Consider the following 19746-nt stretch of genomic DNA (forward strand, 5'->3'; position numbering starts at 1 on the left):
CTTATCAATTTATATTTCAACTGTTAATTTTAAATTACAAACAAATGTGCTGAACATATTCAAGATTTTATAATATAATTTAATGGAACAGAACATACTTTCAGCAATAGAAACAACACATTTCAATTTAATATAAATTTATTTTCAAGAATTACAAATTATTATTTTTTTCTTCAGGTCATCTGCCTTGGAATGGGACACGTTATATTTTTCTCACAATTAGGGCAGTTTCCAATAACTTCTGTGAAAAATCTTCTCGCATTTACAGACATCAACCACTGAAAAAAATAAAAGAAAAGATAAGTAATGACTATTACTTTGAATTTGATAGGTGCAAGTTGTTTTGCACTTAGTAAAATTATGTGCAGTAGAGTGAAATTATTTGATACTTCCATTTTTCAACTAGCTTAGACTAAAAATGATCCAACAACTTTGCAATTATAAGTACACTTTTTCAAAAGGTGTTTCACCTTCAAGCAGAAACAGGTTGAATACTGTACACAATAGTGTACATTTGACAGAGATAACCCAATGAAGCAATATGCCTCATTACCGAAAAACAAGTTTCAAGGGTAATGCATTTTTGCCTTAAAACTGTACCCAGCTATGGAGATGTTGGAGTTTGCATGTTGGAAGTGAACAATAATCATTATAAAGAACCTTGGTGGCCATATTAATACTTTATAAGTAAAATAGGAACCTCAGACAAGAAACGGTAAGTTTCTTGATCGTGATTGATGATTATCATCCTTTATGAGAAATTTGTTGAATATTTTACCTCATATAAACATTCTGTGTGATAGTAGTTCTCACAGAATTTGTTTTTGCAAATAATTTCAGGTAGTTTGTCATTTAATCGAGAGGAATAACAAATGTTGCAATCTCCGCTCATTATCAATAAGTCATCGCCAACATTCACCGTAGCCTTTTTTTGTGGAAATTCAGTTATACCTGAAAAATTGAGATATATAAGCATGAATAAATAGTATTGTTTCACCAGTACCTATCAAGTGTAAAATTTCAGAAAAGGTATCATTATTCTGGTCCCACTTTTTTAGATTTCCGTTTATTGTCGTACGGTATGCTTCAACCAATGGCTCAGGTCCCAAGAATTTGATTTCAGGTATCCTGGAAACATTTAAAGGATCGACTGTAAGTATCATAGAGATATTTTCCCCTGAAAATAAAATAATATTATCAATTTCATTCACAAACTTAACTTACTTAACAACAAAAATGGTGCCAATATAACTTCTTCATGTATTCCATTTCTGGGTTGTAAATAATAAATATTTAGAATATATGGAAAGTAATTGATGAAGTTGTACTTTGGGAGTTCCGAAAAGATCTATAGACAAAAATGGGAAACTTCCAATTTAAAGTCGAAATTACGAGTTTAAAGTCATAATTTCGAGTTAAAAGTTGAAATTCCAGGTTCAAAATCGTAATTTTGGGTTCAAAGTTGTAATTTCGCACACTCACACACAATTTATAATTTCACTAAACAAAATAAATACTCACCAATCCAAATCCTTCTATAGTTATGTCTCTTTTTTGGATGGACTGGGTCTAAAATGCAGCTATTAGTATCTACAACCTCCATCAAATTGAAGAATGATTGCAAATTATCCACCGACCGATGAAATTGCTCATAAACCTCTCTCAAATTTGAAGAAGCTTTGAGGATATCCTTGTCTTGTGGCAAGTCATAATCAGTTATTTGGAAAATATCTTTATTCTCGTAGTTTACCGTTATCTCAACAGAGTGTGTCCTGTTTTGATCATCTTCAGTGGAAATGTTTATTTTGCTCAAGTCACGTGCTAAATGACATTTTTTGAGGTTGACATAGAATCTGGTGAGTTCATAATACTCGTGAAGTACTTGCTTGTAGATATCACAGTGAGTGGATGGTTCGCTAGAAGGAATTTTCGATTTGATGTAAACAGTAAGAGAGTCTAAATACGAAACTATGCTGTTGGTCGATTGCTGTTGCATAATATTACTAAACTTCCTCTTCAAATGCTTCAGATTATGTGGTAAATGGAGGACAAAAGTTTTTTCAGAAACTTGCTGTACTGAAACTTTATAGTCAGTGTTCTGAAAAATAAAACAAACAAAAAAAGAGAAATAGAATTCATATTCAAACAGAACTGCCATTCATTTGTGGAATGAATTTCCTATAATTTGAGAAACGAGATTAATTATTTTCATAAGTTGTTTGAAATATTTACAATTCTGAGACTTTTTGTCGATTACAGTGCTTTCTGCATCGATTTCTACCTCTTGCACTTAGAAGAATGTCATGAAAACCTAAAATGCCTATTTGTCAATCACAATTTCAGAATAGTCAGGGATTATTTGGATAATACCTATACTTTCAAACAGGTGGATTGGAAGTAGAAGCTCAGAAATTTTTCAATGTTCCAAAAAAACAGAAGTAGAAATAAAGAGTAGAATCAACAATTTCTGCTTCTCTCATGCACTCCTGTTGTTAATATTTTCATATTTCATGAATTTTCATGACTTAAAACTTGTGACTTACTTTAAATTGTTTCTTTTTATTTGTCATTCTGATAACGAAAGAGTTCATGGTGATACTATGTTATAAAACAGAGCTTACCTATGTATAAATAATACTGAAACTTACATTAATTTCTATGAATCCACTGTAAGTTATTGTGCCATCTTGAAGAGATTTCGACATCAATGGATAATTCAAAAGCAGTTCTATTTCATCTTTATCCACAGGATTGATGTTCATCATTGTGAAAAGTTCACATATTCAAAACATCACAACAGAAAAGCAGATTTAATCCACTTTGCAACCTAAAAGAAAACTTTGTATTAAACTTTTACCCTACTTCACTACGTCCAAAGTTTTACATATATATGTACATTGAGTACCAAATATTATTACTTTTATTCAACTCATATTATACTACAATAAGTCTCATGGGTCCAACAATAAGTTTCATTAGTCTCAATAACAACTTTAGTAATTTAAAAATTTATGAGGTTAAATTTTCTTTTTTCTTCTTCTTTTTCTATTAATGGTCTTATATTTAGAACGCCAATTCACCATTCCAGTGATTTTTTTTAGCCAATGCATGTTGAATTTTTTTCAACTTAACTTCACTTACTCTTTTTTCATGTTTTCAACTTCGAAGGATCTCAACGGTCAAGGGACTCTGCCGTATAATAATTTCAATACAAGCACCATTCCCAAACACTGAGACTATCACTAGACAAGCGTTTCACCAACCAATTAGGCGTCTTCAAGTTGGTTGGTGAAACGCGCGTTGAGAAGAGTATTGCAGTTCTAATGTTTGGAAATATGTAATAATTACAGGACGTGAATATCACGCAGCTGCCTTCGTGAATATGTTGGTTGTCGTTTTGTAAGCACAGGGTGTCTCGCTGAAGCCATAAATGGTGTCAACCAAATGTTGTCCTTCTTTTACACCAGTGTGTGTATGTACATATGTGTGCGCACGCGCGCGTGTAAATGTGTTTGAGTATATTTCTCTATATTTGTGGCACAATGAGTATAGAAAAAACGGCACCAGACACATTTGTGGTGTACTTATCTACATATACCACAATTTTCTGACAAGAAATTCTCATTATTCAGCTCAGATGATATCGATATGTACCCAGTTTGTTATTTCAATGTGTAAGTTACTACATAACCTATATCTTATCTTCACATAGTATGTACTATAATAATGGCACCCCAAAAATGTGTAGTGTTGAGCGCTCTATATAATGAATTGCATTTGAGGTTTGAGCCTATTCTCTGACTCACTAAAGCTTTCACTGCAAGGAAACTAGTTTGTTTGTGGTATATGCGATAGGCAAATTTCTTTACGGTAAGATTTGTAGTATACCCATATTAGACACGGATCTTTATCAGAATGTGATATATATATATATATATATATATATATATATATATATATATATATATATATATATATATATATATATATATATACGTGTGGTATAAACACGTTATGTTTAATGATATTTGGGATGTATACGATACACACGGTCTGTTACCAATGATTTATTCCGTAGAGTTAATCTGAACCGAATCTATTCTGGAAATCAGTATTTTTTCCACATAGAGCCCTTGGGGATTCGAAAATTTGCAGCGAGTTGAGTTGGTGACAATTGCAACTGGTTAAGTTAACCTTCTGCGATAGATCAGCTTGAAATTTCGTAAAGGAGTTTATGACCGTCTCGTTACCTGTTGGTCTGCTTTTTAATCTACTACTTTGGTGCTGTCTGATTTGTTTTCAAGTCCCCGGAGACGCTACAGCCTTATTGGCTCATTGCATTCCCCTCTCCCCAACAATCTTGTTTTCTATACAGTTTCTAAAAGTCCCTTGCTAGACGTTTGTCGTTTTCTTCTGGACAAAATTTGGGTTGTCTATGAATTATTCGCCTTCGGTAATTCAGTGCATCATCATATTCGAATAAAATATGACAGTATCTGCATTAGAGACGTTCTCTAAGTGGACCATTGCCCAAAGAGTAGCCCAGTAACTGTTTTGAGTCGATCCTTTCTTAATTGAAGCACTTCTTCAGTTCTCTGAAGAAGTGTGTATTAACAGGTATATTTTTCCAATACTATTCATGTCCGCCATTTTTCTCAGTTCAGTAAATTCCAGCTCTCGTTACATTTTTTATTTATGACCTGTCTGTATACCAGATGTTTGTGTCCTCGGGATGACTGTCCATTGTGGTCCGAGAACATACTCCATGTTCGTTCCTTCACATATTCCGAAATTTGTTTTGCTCGGTCCCATGTAACAGTTAATTATTCAATATGAAGTGGCCTACCCTATTGTTATTATTCAACTTGCGAGGTGTTAGATATACATTTATGAAGATGAACATCAAGGATAAATTTAGACAAGGTCATCCAAAAATGATAACCCGAGCTGCAGCCTACACTACCGTTTTCAAAGATAGATTCAAAAGTGTGAAATTTCCAATTTGTATTTTCTGTCAGAATTCTCATAACAGTCAGGACTGTTTGAAAACCCCAGAATCTCTCATTATAAGAAAAGAATGAACGGTTTATTGAAAGAAAATGTTGTTTTACCTATCTCAAGATGCGACTTGCTATTGAACAATGTAAAATATACATTCAGCGTTTTGTTCGTAGACGAAAACATTATACGTTACTTTGTTCTGATTTACCTATTAAATTGTAATATTCTGAAAATCAGAAACCAAAATAAAGAAAAAGTTGTTAGTGCACTTCTTGATTTTGGATTTCTGATTTACCTATTGAATTGTAATATTCTGAAAATCAGAAACCAAAATAATGAAAAAGTTGTTAGTGCACTTCTTGATTTTAGATTTCGAAGATATTATGTTCTTTCATCATTAGCAAAAGAACTGAATTTAGATAAAATCTCTGAAGCACATATCATATAAGGTGTTTTTGGGGAGCATCAATCAGAACCAAAAATTCTTAATATTTACGATATCAATATCCCTATAGTTTGATTATATAATTGAAAATTTAAAAGACAAATATATTTTCATTACCGATTCTAACGTTACTTTTGAAATTGAATAATTGTTAGAAGCTGATATATTTGGTAAATTATTCATTGGTAATGCATATACTATTTCTCCTACACTGCAGAGACACGTGAATGAAGAATAAGATGCTTCAGTAGAGAATCGTGAAGCCTTTCTTATCTCCCTGGGCGTCATCTATTGTTGTGGTGAAGAAGGATGGGTCATAATGCTCTTGCTTTGATTAACGTAAGGTAAATGAAAAGACGATTTGTGATGCTTACCCATTGGTTACAAATACGCTCGATAAGTTGCGGAATAAAAGTGTCTATCATCTATAGACAGAAAAAGTGCTTACTGGCAAATCCCTATGGGAAAATGTAGTAAACCTGTGACTGCGTTCACAATATCAGGTAGATGACTGTTCCAGTTCTGTAGAATACCCTTTGGACTCCACAATGCCTCAGCAACGTGGCACAGATTGACCAAGTTTTGAGGTGCGATCTCGATGTTATCATCGTTTCTACCAATTCTTTCGAAAAGCGCACTAACAGTTTACGAGAAGTCTTTAAGCGGTTTAATAGTGCTGGATTAACTTCTAACTTCTCTTTATCATAACTCAAATATCTGGGGTATACGAGTATAGTGAATGACAGTGGGCGACACGCTGATCTGCATAGCGTATTCATGCAACAAAGGACTAATAATGGGAAAATCCGTTGCGATATCTGTTGGTTCAAATTTTCATGGATAATCTGGAGAATGAAATATATAATAATCAGTTGATTAATAGTTTCTGGTACTAGTACAGATACATAGATGACATCTTAGAGTCGGTTTCACAAGCCACCTTTCATCAAACAACTCGCTGTCAACAACGGTTATTGTACAATTTTTATTTTTTCTTATATTAATATTTACTGATTTATTCTCAAACTCAGGTACACATTCCATCACATATTTGAACAATTTACTATTCAGACCCTCTCATAAAATTTGCCATTATTAGATAATTGCAACGGAATCAAAATGCCATTTAATTATTTCGAACGAAACCCAGGAACATTTTCAGCATCGAACTTGTTTTCTACGAAGGTTCCATTGACCAACTCCCGTTTAAAGTTTGATTGTACCATTTGAAGTTTGCTCCTTTGTCAGCACTGATATGATGCAAGAATCCTTCTTTGAATTACAAGTCCTTTCTAATTCAATCAGCTCTGCTCCTAAAACAAAATTAGATATTTATTTACCAGATATTTGACCTTGATATATTTTCAAATTATTTCACTAGAACACTTCTGAAATTCATGAAAAAGGAAGTGTAGTGATTCATTATTTTTCGTTTTCTGTTTCTCCGTTAATGTATGAAGCAATGTGAAACTTCCGAAGGAAGGAATTAAAATTAAAAACTATCAACGAAACTGATTAGGAAAAATGAGTCAACAGTTCTATTTCGACCCGAAGAAAGAGCCAATCTTCAATAACTTTGCTCTACGAATACTGAATTATATAGAAATCGTATTTCATTTTTCTGTAAACTAATTAACTAGTCCAGCGAGCATTCTATTGAGGTCTGAGTACAGGAAAAAGTCACTGGGGGCCATATCTGGAGAATATGGTGGATGCGGTTTATTGTCTTGATGAAATTTCACTATGTTGTTTTCAAATGGGCAAGTTTCTCCGCGATATCGCCCTTCTCACGCTCTAATAACGCTTTGTAATAGTCGTTTCAAAATAGTCGTTTCAAAATAGTCGATGAATGTTATACCATGCGCATCCTAAAATACTGATACCATAACTTCACCAGCTGACTGGGTCTTTGCACGCTCTGGCGTCGGTTCATCACGTGCAGTCCACGTGACGATCGTTTTGATTCTGGTGTGAAATCATGGATTCATGTTTCATCCATCGTCACATATCCACGCATAAATTCGGATTTTTATAGTGGAACACATTCACACACTTCTCAAAATCATTAGTTCTTTGTTGTTTTTGATCGATTGTGAGCTCGCGCGGCACCCACTTTGAAGAGAGCTTTCGCATACCCAAACATTCATGAACGATATGTCCAACACGTTCTTTTGATATTTTTAGAGCCTCAGCTATCTCGATCACCTTCACTTTGCGGTCATCCAAAATTATCTTGGGGTATTTTTTTATGTTTTCATCGATAACAGCCTCGTTGGGGCGTGTCCACTGTCGTGTTGGGGCGTCGTTTAAACTTAGCAAACCACTTCTCAACGATTGATTTTCATGGTGCAAAATTCGAATAATGTTTATTAACCCGAGCCTTGGCTTCAACAGTATTATTTTTTCTAAAAAGCAATGATATATTAATATTTTCTTCACAGTAACAAAAGTTGCTTCACTCAAAATATTCTATCCCACAAACTAATAGTCCGACAGCTGTGAAATTTGTACAAGTGTCTTTCGAAGTAGCGCCACCTTTGTGTTAGTCTACGAATTTTTCAGCTCACCTAATACTTATGACTGTTCGACCTCGTTGGATTGACTTCACGAGTCTTTCTTAGTTTTCCCCAGGGCGTTGTTATAGTCAGTTAGAAACAGTTTGTATTGATTCCAAATAGCTAATTTCCTTGGAGTTCCGCGGAGAGAGATATGATTGGAATATGAGAGCGTTCGATTACAAGTTCATGAGCCAATGATGCGATGGATCGTGTCAAATTGATTGGATTTCAATTTCAGAACATTTCCATTGATAGTTTTTGATTTTTCTCTCAATTGGAACGTTCCAATTCTTCATATATAACAGTCATTTCTCCAAAAAATGATTCACTTATAATTTTCATCAAACTTTGTTATTTCAATTTTGAAATTAATGTGAGTCAAGCGTTTCCGCAGTTTTGTTCTCGAAATATTAATGTTCGAAATTTTGGGGGTAAATTTTCGTTTTGAGGACACCCGGCGATTTTGAAAAAATTTTTGCGTGTACCTATGCATTTTGATGCGTAGATTATGAATCCGAAAGAAAAAAGCGGCGCTCTCCCTTATTTACAAAGTTACGGCCCTTGAAAGTTATGAAAAGGGCAACTTTTCAGCCTTCTTTTTCACAAAATAAACTATTTAAAAACACAAGCATCTATTCACTAGGTCACCTTTATACCTTTATCCTCCTTCTTTGACACTTTTCACTTTAATAATGAACATTTTTCTTATAAAACAAACGTAGCTTCAACAAAATGGCCGTTGCCAATTGCCAAAGTTCGGAAGAACTTATAATATGACTACATGTATAGTATAGTTCATCTCCTAATAGAGCCTTGTGTGTGTGTGTGTGTGTGTTAGGAGCAGTGGTTCCAGTATATTTCAGGATGACTACTGGAGGAAGTAGTAACATAATTGGTAATTGAAATTTCCCAAAATATAGTTACCGACGAATTCTTACATCCTCTTGTTAGAACAGGAGAGAAGCTGAAAGAGGATAATAGATAATGAAGAAGAGAGAAGAGTGGAAGAAATGTTTAACCGCCAATACCCGAGTCGCAAACTTGTGAGAGTTCATGTGACGTCACAAGTAAGGGTCTCAGGGACATGGCGAATTAACCCCCAGAATTCTTATTTTTTTTCTTCACATTGATGAAATAGTAAATATACAAAAGGATATTTGCTTGAAAATATAAAATTTTTATAATCATAATTCAAATCAGTAAATAAAAAAAAAACAAGAATTTTGATGGTTTTTTTGTATATCTACCCGTATTTTCAGGGACATTTTCAGAGGGCAAATAAGTCTGCGCTATATGTTAATTTATTGAAACTTTGAGAATGAATTTTAAATCAAATATCAGTTTTGGAAGTTGATGTTTAAATATTCCACACAGTGCAGACTTTGCGCAGAACCAACCCATACATAAAAGCAGTTTCAACTCTGTATTGAAATAAAGGAGTATTTTTGACGAGAAAGGGCGAATGCTAAAGTTGAAACAATGAAAGATTTGTAGAGTAAATAAGAGGAGAATAAAACAGCTTGCGTATATTCAAAAAATTTGATTTGTGTTGACTATTCAACAAAATTTCGAGTCTTGCTTCTTTTCACTGTCCTCCTTACTGCTACTCTAGTTGCCTAATCAAGGGTATGTTTGTTCCATTATACCGGGTGACACAGGCTCAAAGTACACCCCCATTTTTTATTTACTTCTCAAGCTACTTTTACGAAATTCAAAATATGCTCACACAGATACACTTTTTGACGTAACGGGAGATTTTTTCCAACTTCCAGTGCCTCGGAAGTGATATCAAAGTTTAATTTTTAAAGGAAATACTCTCTATATTATCACATTTTTGAAATCTACATAATTTTCTGAATCCGATGACACTCCAAAGTAGATGTTTGAATTATGGACTGGAACACATGGTTATGTCAGGTGGCCCGCAAAATCCCCCGACTTGACCCCTTCAGACTATTTTTTGTTTCACGCGGGTAATCGAAAAGGTTGCTATGAAACAATGAAACAACTTCTGGCGTTTCGATTAACTGTTATTGTTAGTAAGTTGGAGATCACATTAATAACTGAAATAAATTGAAAATGCCACAAGTTTATAACAGAAAAAAATTTATATGCAGCTAAATCATACAGGGAATGTTGGCAAATTGCATTTACTGACTACCAGTTGTATTTTGAACGATATCCCGAACGATAATGTCGGGTGATAAATAACTTTAAGCAGTTTGAAGAACGAAGGTTAGATTTACGATACACCCCTCTTTAATTATTTATTTATGTAGCTATTTTTTCGAAATCTATCACAGTGAATGTAAAAGTCATTAATACAGTTCGTTACATGATTTTCACTATTGAGGGTTTTACAAAAACCGCGACCGTATTTCGCTATACAATATGTTTCTCAAGCGTTAATAATCGTTATTAACGCTAGAGTAGAAATCATACAATAAACTGTATTAATGAGTTTTACATTAACGCTCGAGAAAGCTATTGTATAGCGAAACACGTGTCGCGGTTTTTGTAAAACCCTTCATAGTGAAAATCATACAATAAACTGTATTGATGAGTTTTAATATGGATTTTCATCAAGTATAGGCCAGTTTTATTCAATTAACAATGAATGTACTCACGAAGAGGCATTTTCAACTCATTTCTGCTATCAATACGATCTCCAACAATGTATTCAGTAATTAACATTAACAATTCATCGAAACGCCAGAAGTTGTTTCATAGCAACTTCCTCAATTACCCACGAGAAACTGATTAAGGTCTAAAGGGGTTGAATCGGGTAATTTTGCGGGCCACCTGACAGAACCATGTATCCCAATCCATGATTCAAATGTCAACTATGGGGTATCATCGAATTGAGAAAAGTATGTATATTTAAAAGTTGTAATAGTATACGGGGTGTTTCGATTGAAAATAAAACTTTGATGTAATTTCTGGAAAAACAGGAAGTTGGAAAAAATCTCCCAACACGTCAAAAAGTGCCTCTTTGTGAACCTATTCAACATTGAATTTCGTAAAAATATCTTGAGAAATAAAGAAAAACGGAAGTTGTACTACGAGTCTGTGTCACCCGGTATAGCTAAATTCAATTCAATAAAGTATATACGAGTATATAAAAAAAAGGGTTCAGTGTATCTTATCAAAATACTCTCTTATTTCTCACAACTTAACAAGTTTAATCTAGCTACATAAACTGAAAACATCGACCAAAAGTGATTTGAAACACTAATGGTGAAAGTTGTAGAATTCAACCCTTGAGAATTTGCTTATTTAACAAAACTACAACGGATATCTTTATTGACTGCTGAATTACCAGCAGTTCTGTTCATGAGGTAGCCTGGATTGATATAAAGCCTTGCAGAAAAATGTGCCTCCATTTAAAAGTTATCGTTTTTATGTTCAGGTGTCGAATTTTACAACAATGCAAAAATACAACGTAAAGAAATGGAAGTTATCTGAATATTATAATATATATTCCACATAAATAGTTCAGTTCGCCTAAAATATGAGTTTTGTCAACAGAAAGAATATATACTCGTCTTCAAATCACCTTTTTATTTTAATGATTGACCACGATTAACAGAAGTATACCAAAACATAAATCAACAATTACTTCTATTACTTTTACAAATGTGTGTCCTTTCCATTTAGTTACATGCAATAAAATTAGAATAAATGTTTCAACATTTTGTTAATGATGTTCGTTAAGAACATACATAAAAAACTGATCAATTTGGCATGTCCCATAAACAATCGTAGATTAGATTGGATACAAGTAGTTATCGATGTTTTAAACCATACCTAGTTCGACACCTACCAGTGTCGACACCTACCAGCTATGTAAGAGTTCGAGGCTACAAAACCTCTTCCAGAAAAATAAAACTGAAATTGAAAAGCGTAATATTCTACAAAGTACTCTGAAGAAAGTTAGTACAAACCGTCTATAAATCGTAAGACAAGACGGAATTTTTCAAGAATAAAATATAGAGTAGTAGAGCATCTGGAGGTGAACCATTCAAAATATCATATACAGGCCTAACACTCAACGAAAAAAGGATCCACCAAATGAGACGAAAGAGCATGGTGCTTCTTGATCAAAGAAAAGTAAAAGAAATGACATCGATTCGAGTATAGAAGACGGCCTAGAAATGCCACAGGTTCGCAAATACCAAACAGAATACATTGTCGATCCTAGGAAGCCTGATAATGACAAATGGACAGCAAACAGTAAGCGTTCTAAGATCTTTGATGATAAAATTGATTCTGGTAACGAAAAAATTATTCAGAGCCTGCGAACTGGTGGAAATGAGAAATTCGTTAACCGAAACGTGTCACAGCAGTAAGATCAGATTCTAAAAGATCGGGCTTATGAACCAAGGACTTGATGATAACGGAGAAGAAAGTTAATAACCTGAAGCTGCCTCATCATCAAAATCCGACCTGTCTAGCACCCAGTCTCAGAGCAGTACAATTGACAAAGGTTACTCTATACCTACCTCCGCGAGACACAAATATGTTTACCAGATAGTCATACCAAAACACTCGTCAGATGATATGCTGGACTAACGAGGCGTCAACTATTCCTGACGTGGAAGAGGGGTGCAAACCTTTGAACCTTCAATGGGTTTTTGAACCCATGAGAAGTATACGGTTTAGCAGCGACCAGTTGAAGTAGCTAGAAGGGAAACTACAGAAGAAAATCATAACCTGATGAAAGCTACAGAGCAGATAGAAATACTGCTACTTGGTGAGACCAAAATAAATGACTTGGTTTTCCACATCAAGCAAACTCCAGGAGCAAACCACTGTTCGTCCACATAGAATGGCTTGCGACAGTAGTAACGGTCTTTCCAAATGGTTATATCAGAAACAAGCAGGTAAGTTACCCAGAACGAAGTAATTTGAACAGGGGGCATTTTCATGTCATTTCATACGAAACGCTGGACTTATTGTGACCACATCGTCACTATGGCACGTAGGCTAAAATAATAAGTGATGACGAACATAGTGGAATGCTCATTCTAACGCAAGAAAAGAATAAAAATTAATTGTGAATTAATCGAAATACAATGCCAAGTTTTATTTATTATTATTATACGTACTTATGATGAATAGAGAAATTTCAAATTACAAATTTACCAGAAAAAAGCAAGCACTCAAAAATGCAGACAGCCTAATGGCTGTCATCATTACGGTGCAGCCAAGCAGAAGGATGGGCAACACCATGTACTTATAGTTTTAATGTGTTATTTTTGAAAAATATCATTCTTGACTAAATTGAATGAAGTTGTATTTTTGAGTAAAAAACTACTCAACTGCTTTTTTGTATATTTCAAATAGATGAGTGTACAAATAATACAAGTTTGTCAATAAATGAAGTGTGTAGTTAATTGGATCAGACTGTGTATAGGAATGCAACGAGACTGTCATGCCTTTCCTCGAAACAGAAATGTTTTCTATGAAAAGAAGGAATAAAATATCTTTTCACAAAAACCTAAACGGGGTAGAAGGTTGCACTGTAATAAATCATCACATCTATGATGGTAGGAAGAAAATTCAATCAAACTCTGATCATGGTATTCATCAAACTATCCGATGTTTCCGATCCGACCCTCCTGCTGGATACGACATGTTGATACCTTCGTGACTTGGAGTCACTGGGAAGAGGAAGTGGCAAAATTTCGTCAAATCCGAAAAATCAGTTCACAATGGAGAAAGGTTTTTCTGGATGTATCGGTGAAAAGACAGGAGAGTGGCCTGAAGTACAGAAAACCAACCCTCATGGACTGATAATTGAATGAGCACTCCAATTATCATTCACGACAAAAAAAAGGGGTTATTGAGATTCTCATAGAGAAGGCAAGACGTGTCTGTGAACCGGAAGGACTACAAGAGAAAAGTTGTCATCTGAAGAATGCTCTCCACGGTGACTCCGGAGCGAACGGCCAATGGAAGAACTTTTCTGCCCTATATAAGCTCGATGACGGATCGAATTGGAAGGATCCTCGAAAAACATGCGAGTTAAGGCCATTTTCAAACCCACAAGAACGATAGAGTATAGTCCCATGTCAACAAAAGACACCAGGGTACCTCTTGTAGTCATAGTTCGTTCTATATCGGCACCACGAAATAAATGTTAAGCGCGCGTGACTAGCCACTATGACCAAACAATAAATCGGCAGTTGCAGAACACTCTCTCACAGAGGGCTGCCATGACATTGTCTTTGAACTTACGTAAGTCATCGGTGAATAATCAAGATGAATAAATCTCTAAAGAGGCGAGCCACTCGTGCTGGCGAAAGGTTAGGATGCATTTCCAAACTACGACGGCCTTCAAATACGAATGAAGATAGTAACACTGAAAATCTCGGCCGCGAAAGCCTAACCTAACCTAACCAGTTTATTACGCAAGTTCTTGATGTAACCAGAGGGTACTATCCGAGGCTATTTAGAGAGACCATAAAAATACATAAACTAAAGTATAATTTCAACCGTAAAGAAGAGAACTCAAACATCAACATCAACAAGACATGGATACCGGCACTTCATAACAGAGATAATCCAAATAATTGAAGAAGAGTCCGACGAATCAGGGACAAGAGCACTCGGTCGTCCTAAAGCTAGTCCTATTTGTGAGTACAAACTCACCTGGACCATCTTCAGTTCGAGATCTGCATAATGCACTGAACAGGGATGACCCCAGATTTCGAGAGAGGGACAAACACAGGAGGCCTACGAAGCAGACCCAGAGACCACCCCTGAGAGTCGCTCTCAGGCGGCTCCGGTAAGTATAAACATTTCCTAACCACATTCAAATTCAGATTCACTGAGAAACAAAACTTGCTCGCGACAAAAGACACTCGTCTCCAGTTAGGAAAGACATGACAAAAGTGAATATCAGATTAGAAAGTAAAAGCACCTAAAGGCTGAGTTTCGACCGAAAGAGGTCAGATGTCAATTTTGCTGAAGTGCCCATCAGTAAGTTGAGGACCTCTCCGGAGGAGCGGGGGTGGATGAACGATATGGGATGTTCGGGATGTTCTGCACACAGTAACCGTGTAGAGGAGATTTTAACTCAGGGCACTCAACCCGGGAAGGGGCATGGGGGGAGGGCTTCAGTTCGAGCATCTTAGCAAGGTAGATCACTTCGACCGTTGCCGCATTGCCTTTGATAATGTCTGCCGCAGTAGCAGACGAAATGCCAGGTATAAAAACCTGCTGGCCACGGCTAATAAACTCAAAAACATAGGACAATTTAAACTTTTTTCATTACTAAGTAGTCATAAAAATATATTTGATGGAATCAACACTTCATTAACTTGAATTGGAATGAATATACACATATTTGAAAAATACAAAACCAAATCAAATAAGGTTTTGGCTTTCTACTTCTCCATATTTATACAAAAAAATATGGGAATGTTTCAAAGAAAGGAAGGAAGCATAATTGAAAATTAATCTCTCCTAAAAAGTACACCTTTCAATTCGAACAAATCAAATAAGTTTACATCTTCTCCTAGTTCATCATTTATAAAACATGATACTATTAAGAGGTTTATGAAATAATAATGTGTTTGAATGGAATACAATCCTGATCACTACTGAAAATATATTCACTTTTGTTATCAATAACAGATACATTATTACTGACCGGCCAAATAATTTTGGTTAATTACATTACAGTCAAAGTGTAATAAATAAGAAATGTATTTTATGAATAATATCTCAGGACACCGTTTTCAGAAAACAACGAAATTTCCATGTAATTTACAATTCCACTAGATACCCCGCGTAATGTTTAAATCGCCATTTAAGGACTAGTTCCTCAAACTCTGATTAATGACATTGAAATTGTTATTGATCATTGACACACGTCATACTACTACAGTCAGTAATCAGAATACAAACTGATGTTTGTTTAACAAGAGCACATTCAACGAATGTATGACGGAATTGACCGATATTTGATAAAAATCCATAACTTATTCGAATAACACTTTGGGAGATTTTCACTCAATCAATGCTTTATATAACAATTTGAATCATTTAATCTTCTACCTACTTAATGACTAATAATTTCACAAAAGAGTTTGGTTGGGTACAAACCAAATCAAAATTTAAACATCATGAAAAACTGATTATCAAGTTCCACATCAGAAAACAAATTTGACAAAGGGAAATAATTCAATTATCTATTTGGTTTGTCAGAATTCTCAAATCTATCAAATTTTCCAGCATTCTAGAAAGCTAGATCTCACAACCTTCTAATCTATAGTCCAAAAGGTGGTTTGCAAATGTCAAATTCTTCACATTCAAGAAACCATTCCTATGTTCTTTCATTCTTTGGGAAAATGTTTTCAGCGTTTGGCCAATATGAAGTTTTGGACAAGAACCACAACTTATATACTTCTTCTATTTTTCTAATATATTTTTTTATTGTTTTTAGATTTGTTCTGTGAACCACGTTCCAAATCCTTATTCTTTTTCAAAAAAACAAGCGATGTTACTGATGGGTTAACTAAAGTATGTCAATGTCCTATGACGCTTATCATCGTTTCCTGTTGAATGGCTTGTCTTCGTAGTTTATTGGAAACAAGATTTCGAATCCATTTAAGTGAATTTATTAGAAACAAAGACAAAACTTCAGTCTCGAATAGATCAAGAGTATGTAAGTTGACTTGTGGTTCTTGTCCAAAACTTTATATTGGCTAAATGGAGACATCTTTCCCCAGAATAGAATAGAAGAACATAGGAGTCGTTTCTTGAAACCATATTTTGACAGAGGAACATGCGTTTAATCGTGTCTATGACGCATCACATTTGAAAGAAACAGGTTTTGAAATTTTAGGAATGCTTGGAAATTGATATATTTGAGAGTTCTGAAAACTTACTAAATTGCCAAGACGAATTAAATTCTTCTACTCTGTTAAATTTGTTTTCTAGGAATTGGTAATTAGTTGATTAAATGACAATTTTTCGAGCTGATGAAATGTCTTTCATAATAAGATATTTCAGATCCATCCTTCATGAGACTATTCTTCAAAAAGCGATAAATAATTTTTATTTTTTTTCTCTTAGGATATCAACTTATTCTCGGTAAACACTATTTTGACAAAACAATCATATTTTAAGCGAACTTGATGCACAATATTCCTTTACAATACAGTTCTACATCAACATAATACATTTCAGTATGTATTTCAGGTAAAATATGAAACTCGATTTTTCATCAACGTTTCTATGAATAAATATATATAGAAGAAATGTTTAATAGGGGTCCTGGATCATCATTTTAGTTGTCTGTTGAGTCACTGTCTTGATGGTCTGGGGCTACGGTAATACATAGTGAAGTGGATAATCTTAGCGACTGGAGAAATGTACAGCAAAATAGATTAACGGGGTCTCTCAGTCAAAAAATCAAAAACTCTGCTCTACTTTGCCAAGCTTTCGCTTCTAATGGGAAGCTTCTTCAGGGCAGTAAAAATGAGTTAAAAACAATAAATTGAATATATGAACTGACGGAGAAGGTTAAACATGTATAGATTATTTTGTGTTTGACAAATGTCATACTTTCACATTTTATGCGAGTTTGGGAAGATATGAATAGTCGATTGATTGCTGGTAATTGTGATAAATACTCAATATACTGTAAAATAAGAGAAATAAAGAAACTGTACAGAAAGGTTCCGAAACAAAACAAGAAAGAAAGAAAAACTAAGGAAAGTACCAACTTCCAATTACCGCCCTTTCCACTTCTATGCTGCTATGCTAATTTTCAGAAAACTAATTTTATGATCCAGGATTTTGTTACAGATATTTTGCCGAGTTCTTAAGTTCAACAGAAAGTTTATAATGGATTGATTCACCAAAAATCAGATTCGTTCATAAGTTTTGTCCGTTATAATGTCATGTGTTTTGTAGCTCCATATCTCAATAAATATTTATTTTACAGTGTCCTGATGTATATTGTTCCATAGAAAATTTTGTACTCTATACATAACCTTCGAAGATGCGCCGCGACCTACAGTAATCCAAAACGAGGATTTGATGATCCTGTAGGAAACTGACCTATCACAAACGGCGAGTAGGATCGCGGATGAACTGGACGTCAGCTACAATACGGTTTTTAATGGATTAAAAGGAATTAGAAACATCAAAGAGCTCGAACAGTGGGAACCCCACGATCTTTGCTTTTGCGCAACCAACAGGAGACGTTCAGGGCAGTGGTTGGACACCGATCTAAGTACTACCCGAAGGCGAATTCCCACCAAGACAATGGTTACTGTATGGTGGTGATGCACTATAACTTTCTGCAACCGGGTTAAACCATCACAGCAAAAGTCCTATTGCGAGGAAATCGGCGAAACGTATCGAAAATTGCGTCAGCAAAAGCCGGCTGTGGTCAACAGAAGAGGTCTGATTCTGCTCCATGACAATACCTGTCTGCACGTTTCACAATTCACCGTCCGAAAAATTAAACGAGTTGAGAGTCGAAGTTCTGCTTCACCCACCATACTATCCAGACCTTTGACCAAACGACTAAAGCTTGTCGCCCATATGTCCGGCACAGCACAGCACGGCCCGTCCCGTCAAAATACGGATAGGATTGGAACAATGAAAATGAATGGACAACCGCCCACTAGTCCGGCACGGCACAGCCAAAAGCGTCCGCCGCCGGAAAGGATTCCAGCTCTTCGATCCTGTCCGGCAAGTAACGGTACGTGTTGTGACGGACTGGCCAAGTGAGCGCGTCGCCGTCCAGCATCAACTTGTCCAAAAGTGCCTGGGAAGAGTCTGTCTCTTTGATTTGCTATTTCCTCAGTTGCTTTTTAAGACAGCCTCTAGTGGATCCAGAAGTTCTGAAAATTTGCCTGGAGTCATTCGGAATACATCCTTCTTTTTGTGACTATTTTCTTCTAAATTTATTATTGCGGCCACTATAATGACGACTTCTTCGTCAGAACTGTTAGTGATGCCCATGTTTCTGTCAGCGATCGATGTCAAGTGGGCGATGCTACTACCCGTTGCCATCAGACGACGGACAGCGCCGTGCTGTGCCGAACAAGTGTGTGACAAGCTCAACATATTTTTAAGCACTTTCCCACCAGTATCGCCAATCAGCAGCGGCGGCTCGTCAGAGGAGGCAAAGGAGGCTTAGCCTCCCCATAAAATTTGAGGCTATTCATCCTAAAAATGCTTGGGTATCATTACTTTACCATTAATTTTTGATATAAATACATAATATGCCTGAAAAACACTATAACTCACTACGTAGTACGTACCACACTGTATCCTGCATCAACAAAACTCAAACGCACCGCTCATGAACAAATAACGAATAAACTATCAACCCGAAATAATAAATGCCATACGTTACAAGGGAGCCAAGCCCCCGACCGCTTTGTAATTTCAGTTGCAGAAATTATAGCGTCAGAGGAGGCTTGCCTCCAGTTGGTCTCCGTTAGTGTACGAATGCGTTGGTTTTTTATTTAATTATTCGGACGGGATACCGTGACGGACCGGGACTAAAAAATATTTCGGTAAATCGTTTTAGTGTTTCTTGATAATATTTGTCATTTGTGTATAAAACAGGCAGTATTGGACAAAATTGAAAAATCTGACGATATAGTCGATTGGCTGCTGACGAATAATTTAAAGTTTTTATCTTATGATAATAAATTTTACATTATTAAAACTTTGGGAAGGCCTGTACCAAATTTGATTTCAATTAAATCG

General features: G+C 35.3%; 1 protein-coding gene across 4 annotated transcripts; it reads right to left on the reverse strand.

Annotated features, from left to right (window-relative positions):
* Window positions 1-120: 120 nt before the first annotated feature.
* Fancl (E3 ubiquitin-protein ligase Fancl) lies at window positions 121-6271 on the reverse strand. Of its 4 annotated transcripts, none has more exons than XM_074174018.1 (6): window positions 5895-6271; window positions 2649-2827; window positions 1522-2098; window positions 1004-1177; window positions 779-951; window positions 121-278 (listed from the first exon to the last, which is right to left on the reverse strand). In XM_074174018.1, exons 2-6 carry the CDS (start codon window positions 2763-2765, stop codon window positions 174-176), a joined length of 1146 nt encoding a protein of 381 aa, XP_074030119.1. In that variant the 5' UTR covers window positions 2766-2827; window positions 5895-6271; the 3' UTR covers window positions 121-173. The 4 variants fall into 4 exon arrangements, with proteins under 4 accessions (XP_074030119.1, XP_023015193.2, XP_074030120.1 ...); XM_023159425.2 differs by lacking the exon at window positions 5895-6271 and adding an exon at window positions 2919-3095; XM_074174019.1 differs by lacking the exon at window positions 5895-6271 and adding an exon at window positions 2919-3095 and having other exon boundaries at window positions 2649-2838.
* Between the last annotated feature and the right edge of the window lie 13475 nt (window positions 6272-19746).

Source organism: Leptinotarsa decemlineata, unplaced genomic scaffold (genome assembly GCF_025532065.1).
Source record: "Leptinotarsa decemlineata unplaced genomic scaffold, Ldec_3_MD MMD2_tig00000505_RagTag_RagTag, whole genome shotgun sequence".
NCBI lineage: Eukaryota > Metazoa > Arthropoda > Insecta > Coleoptera > Chrysomelidae > Leptinotarsa > Leptinotarsa decemlineata.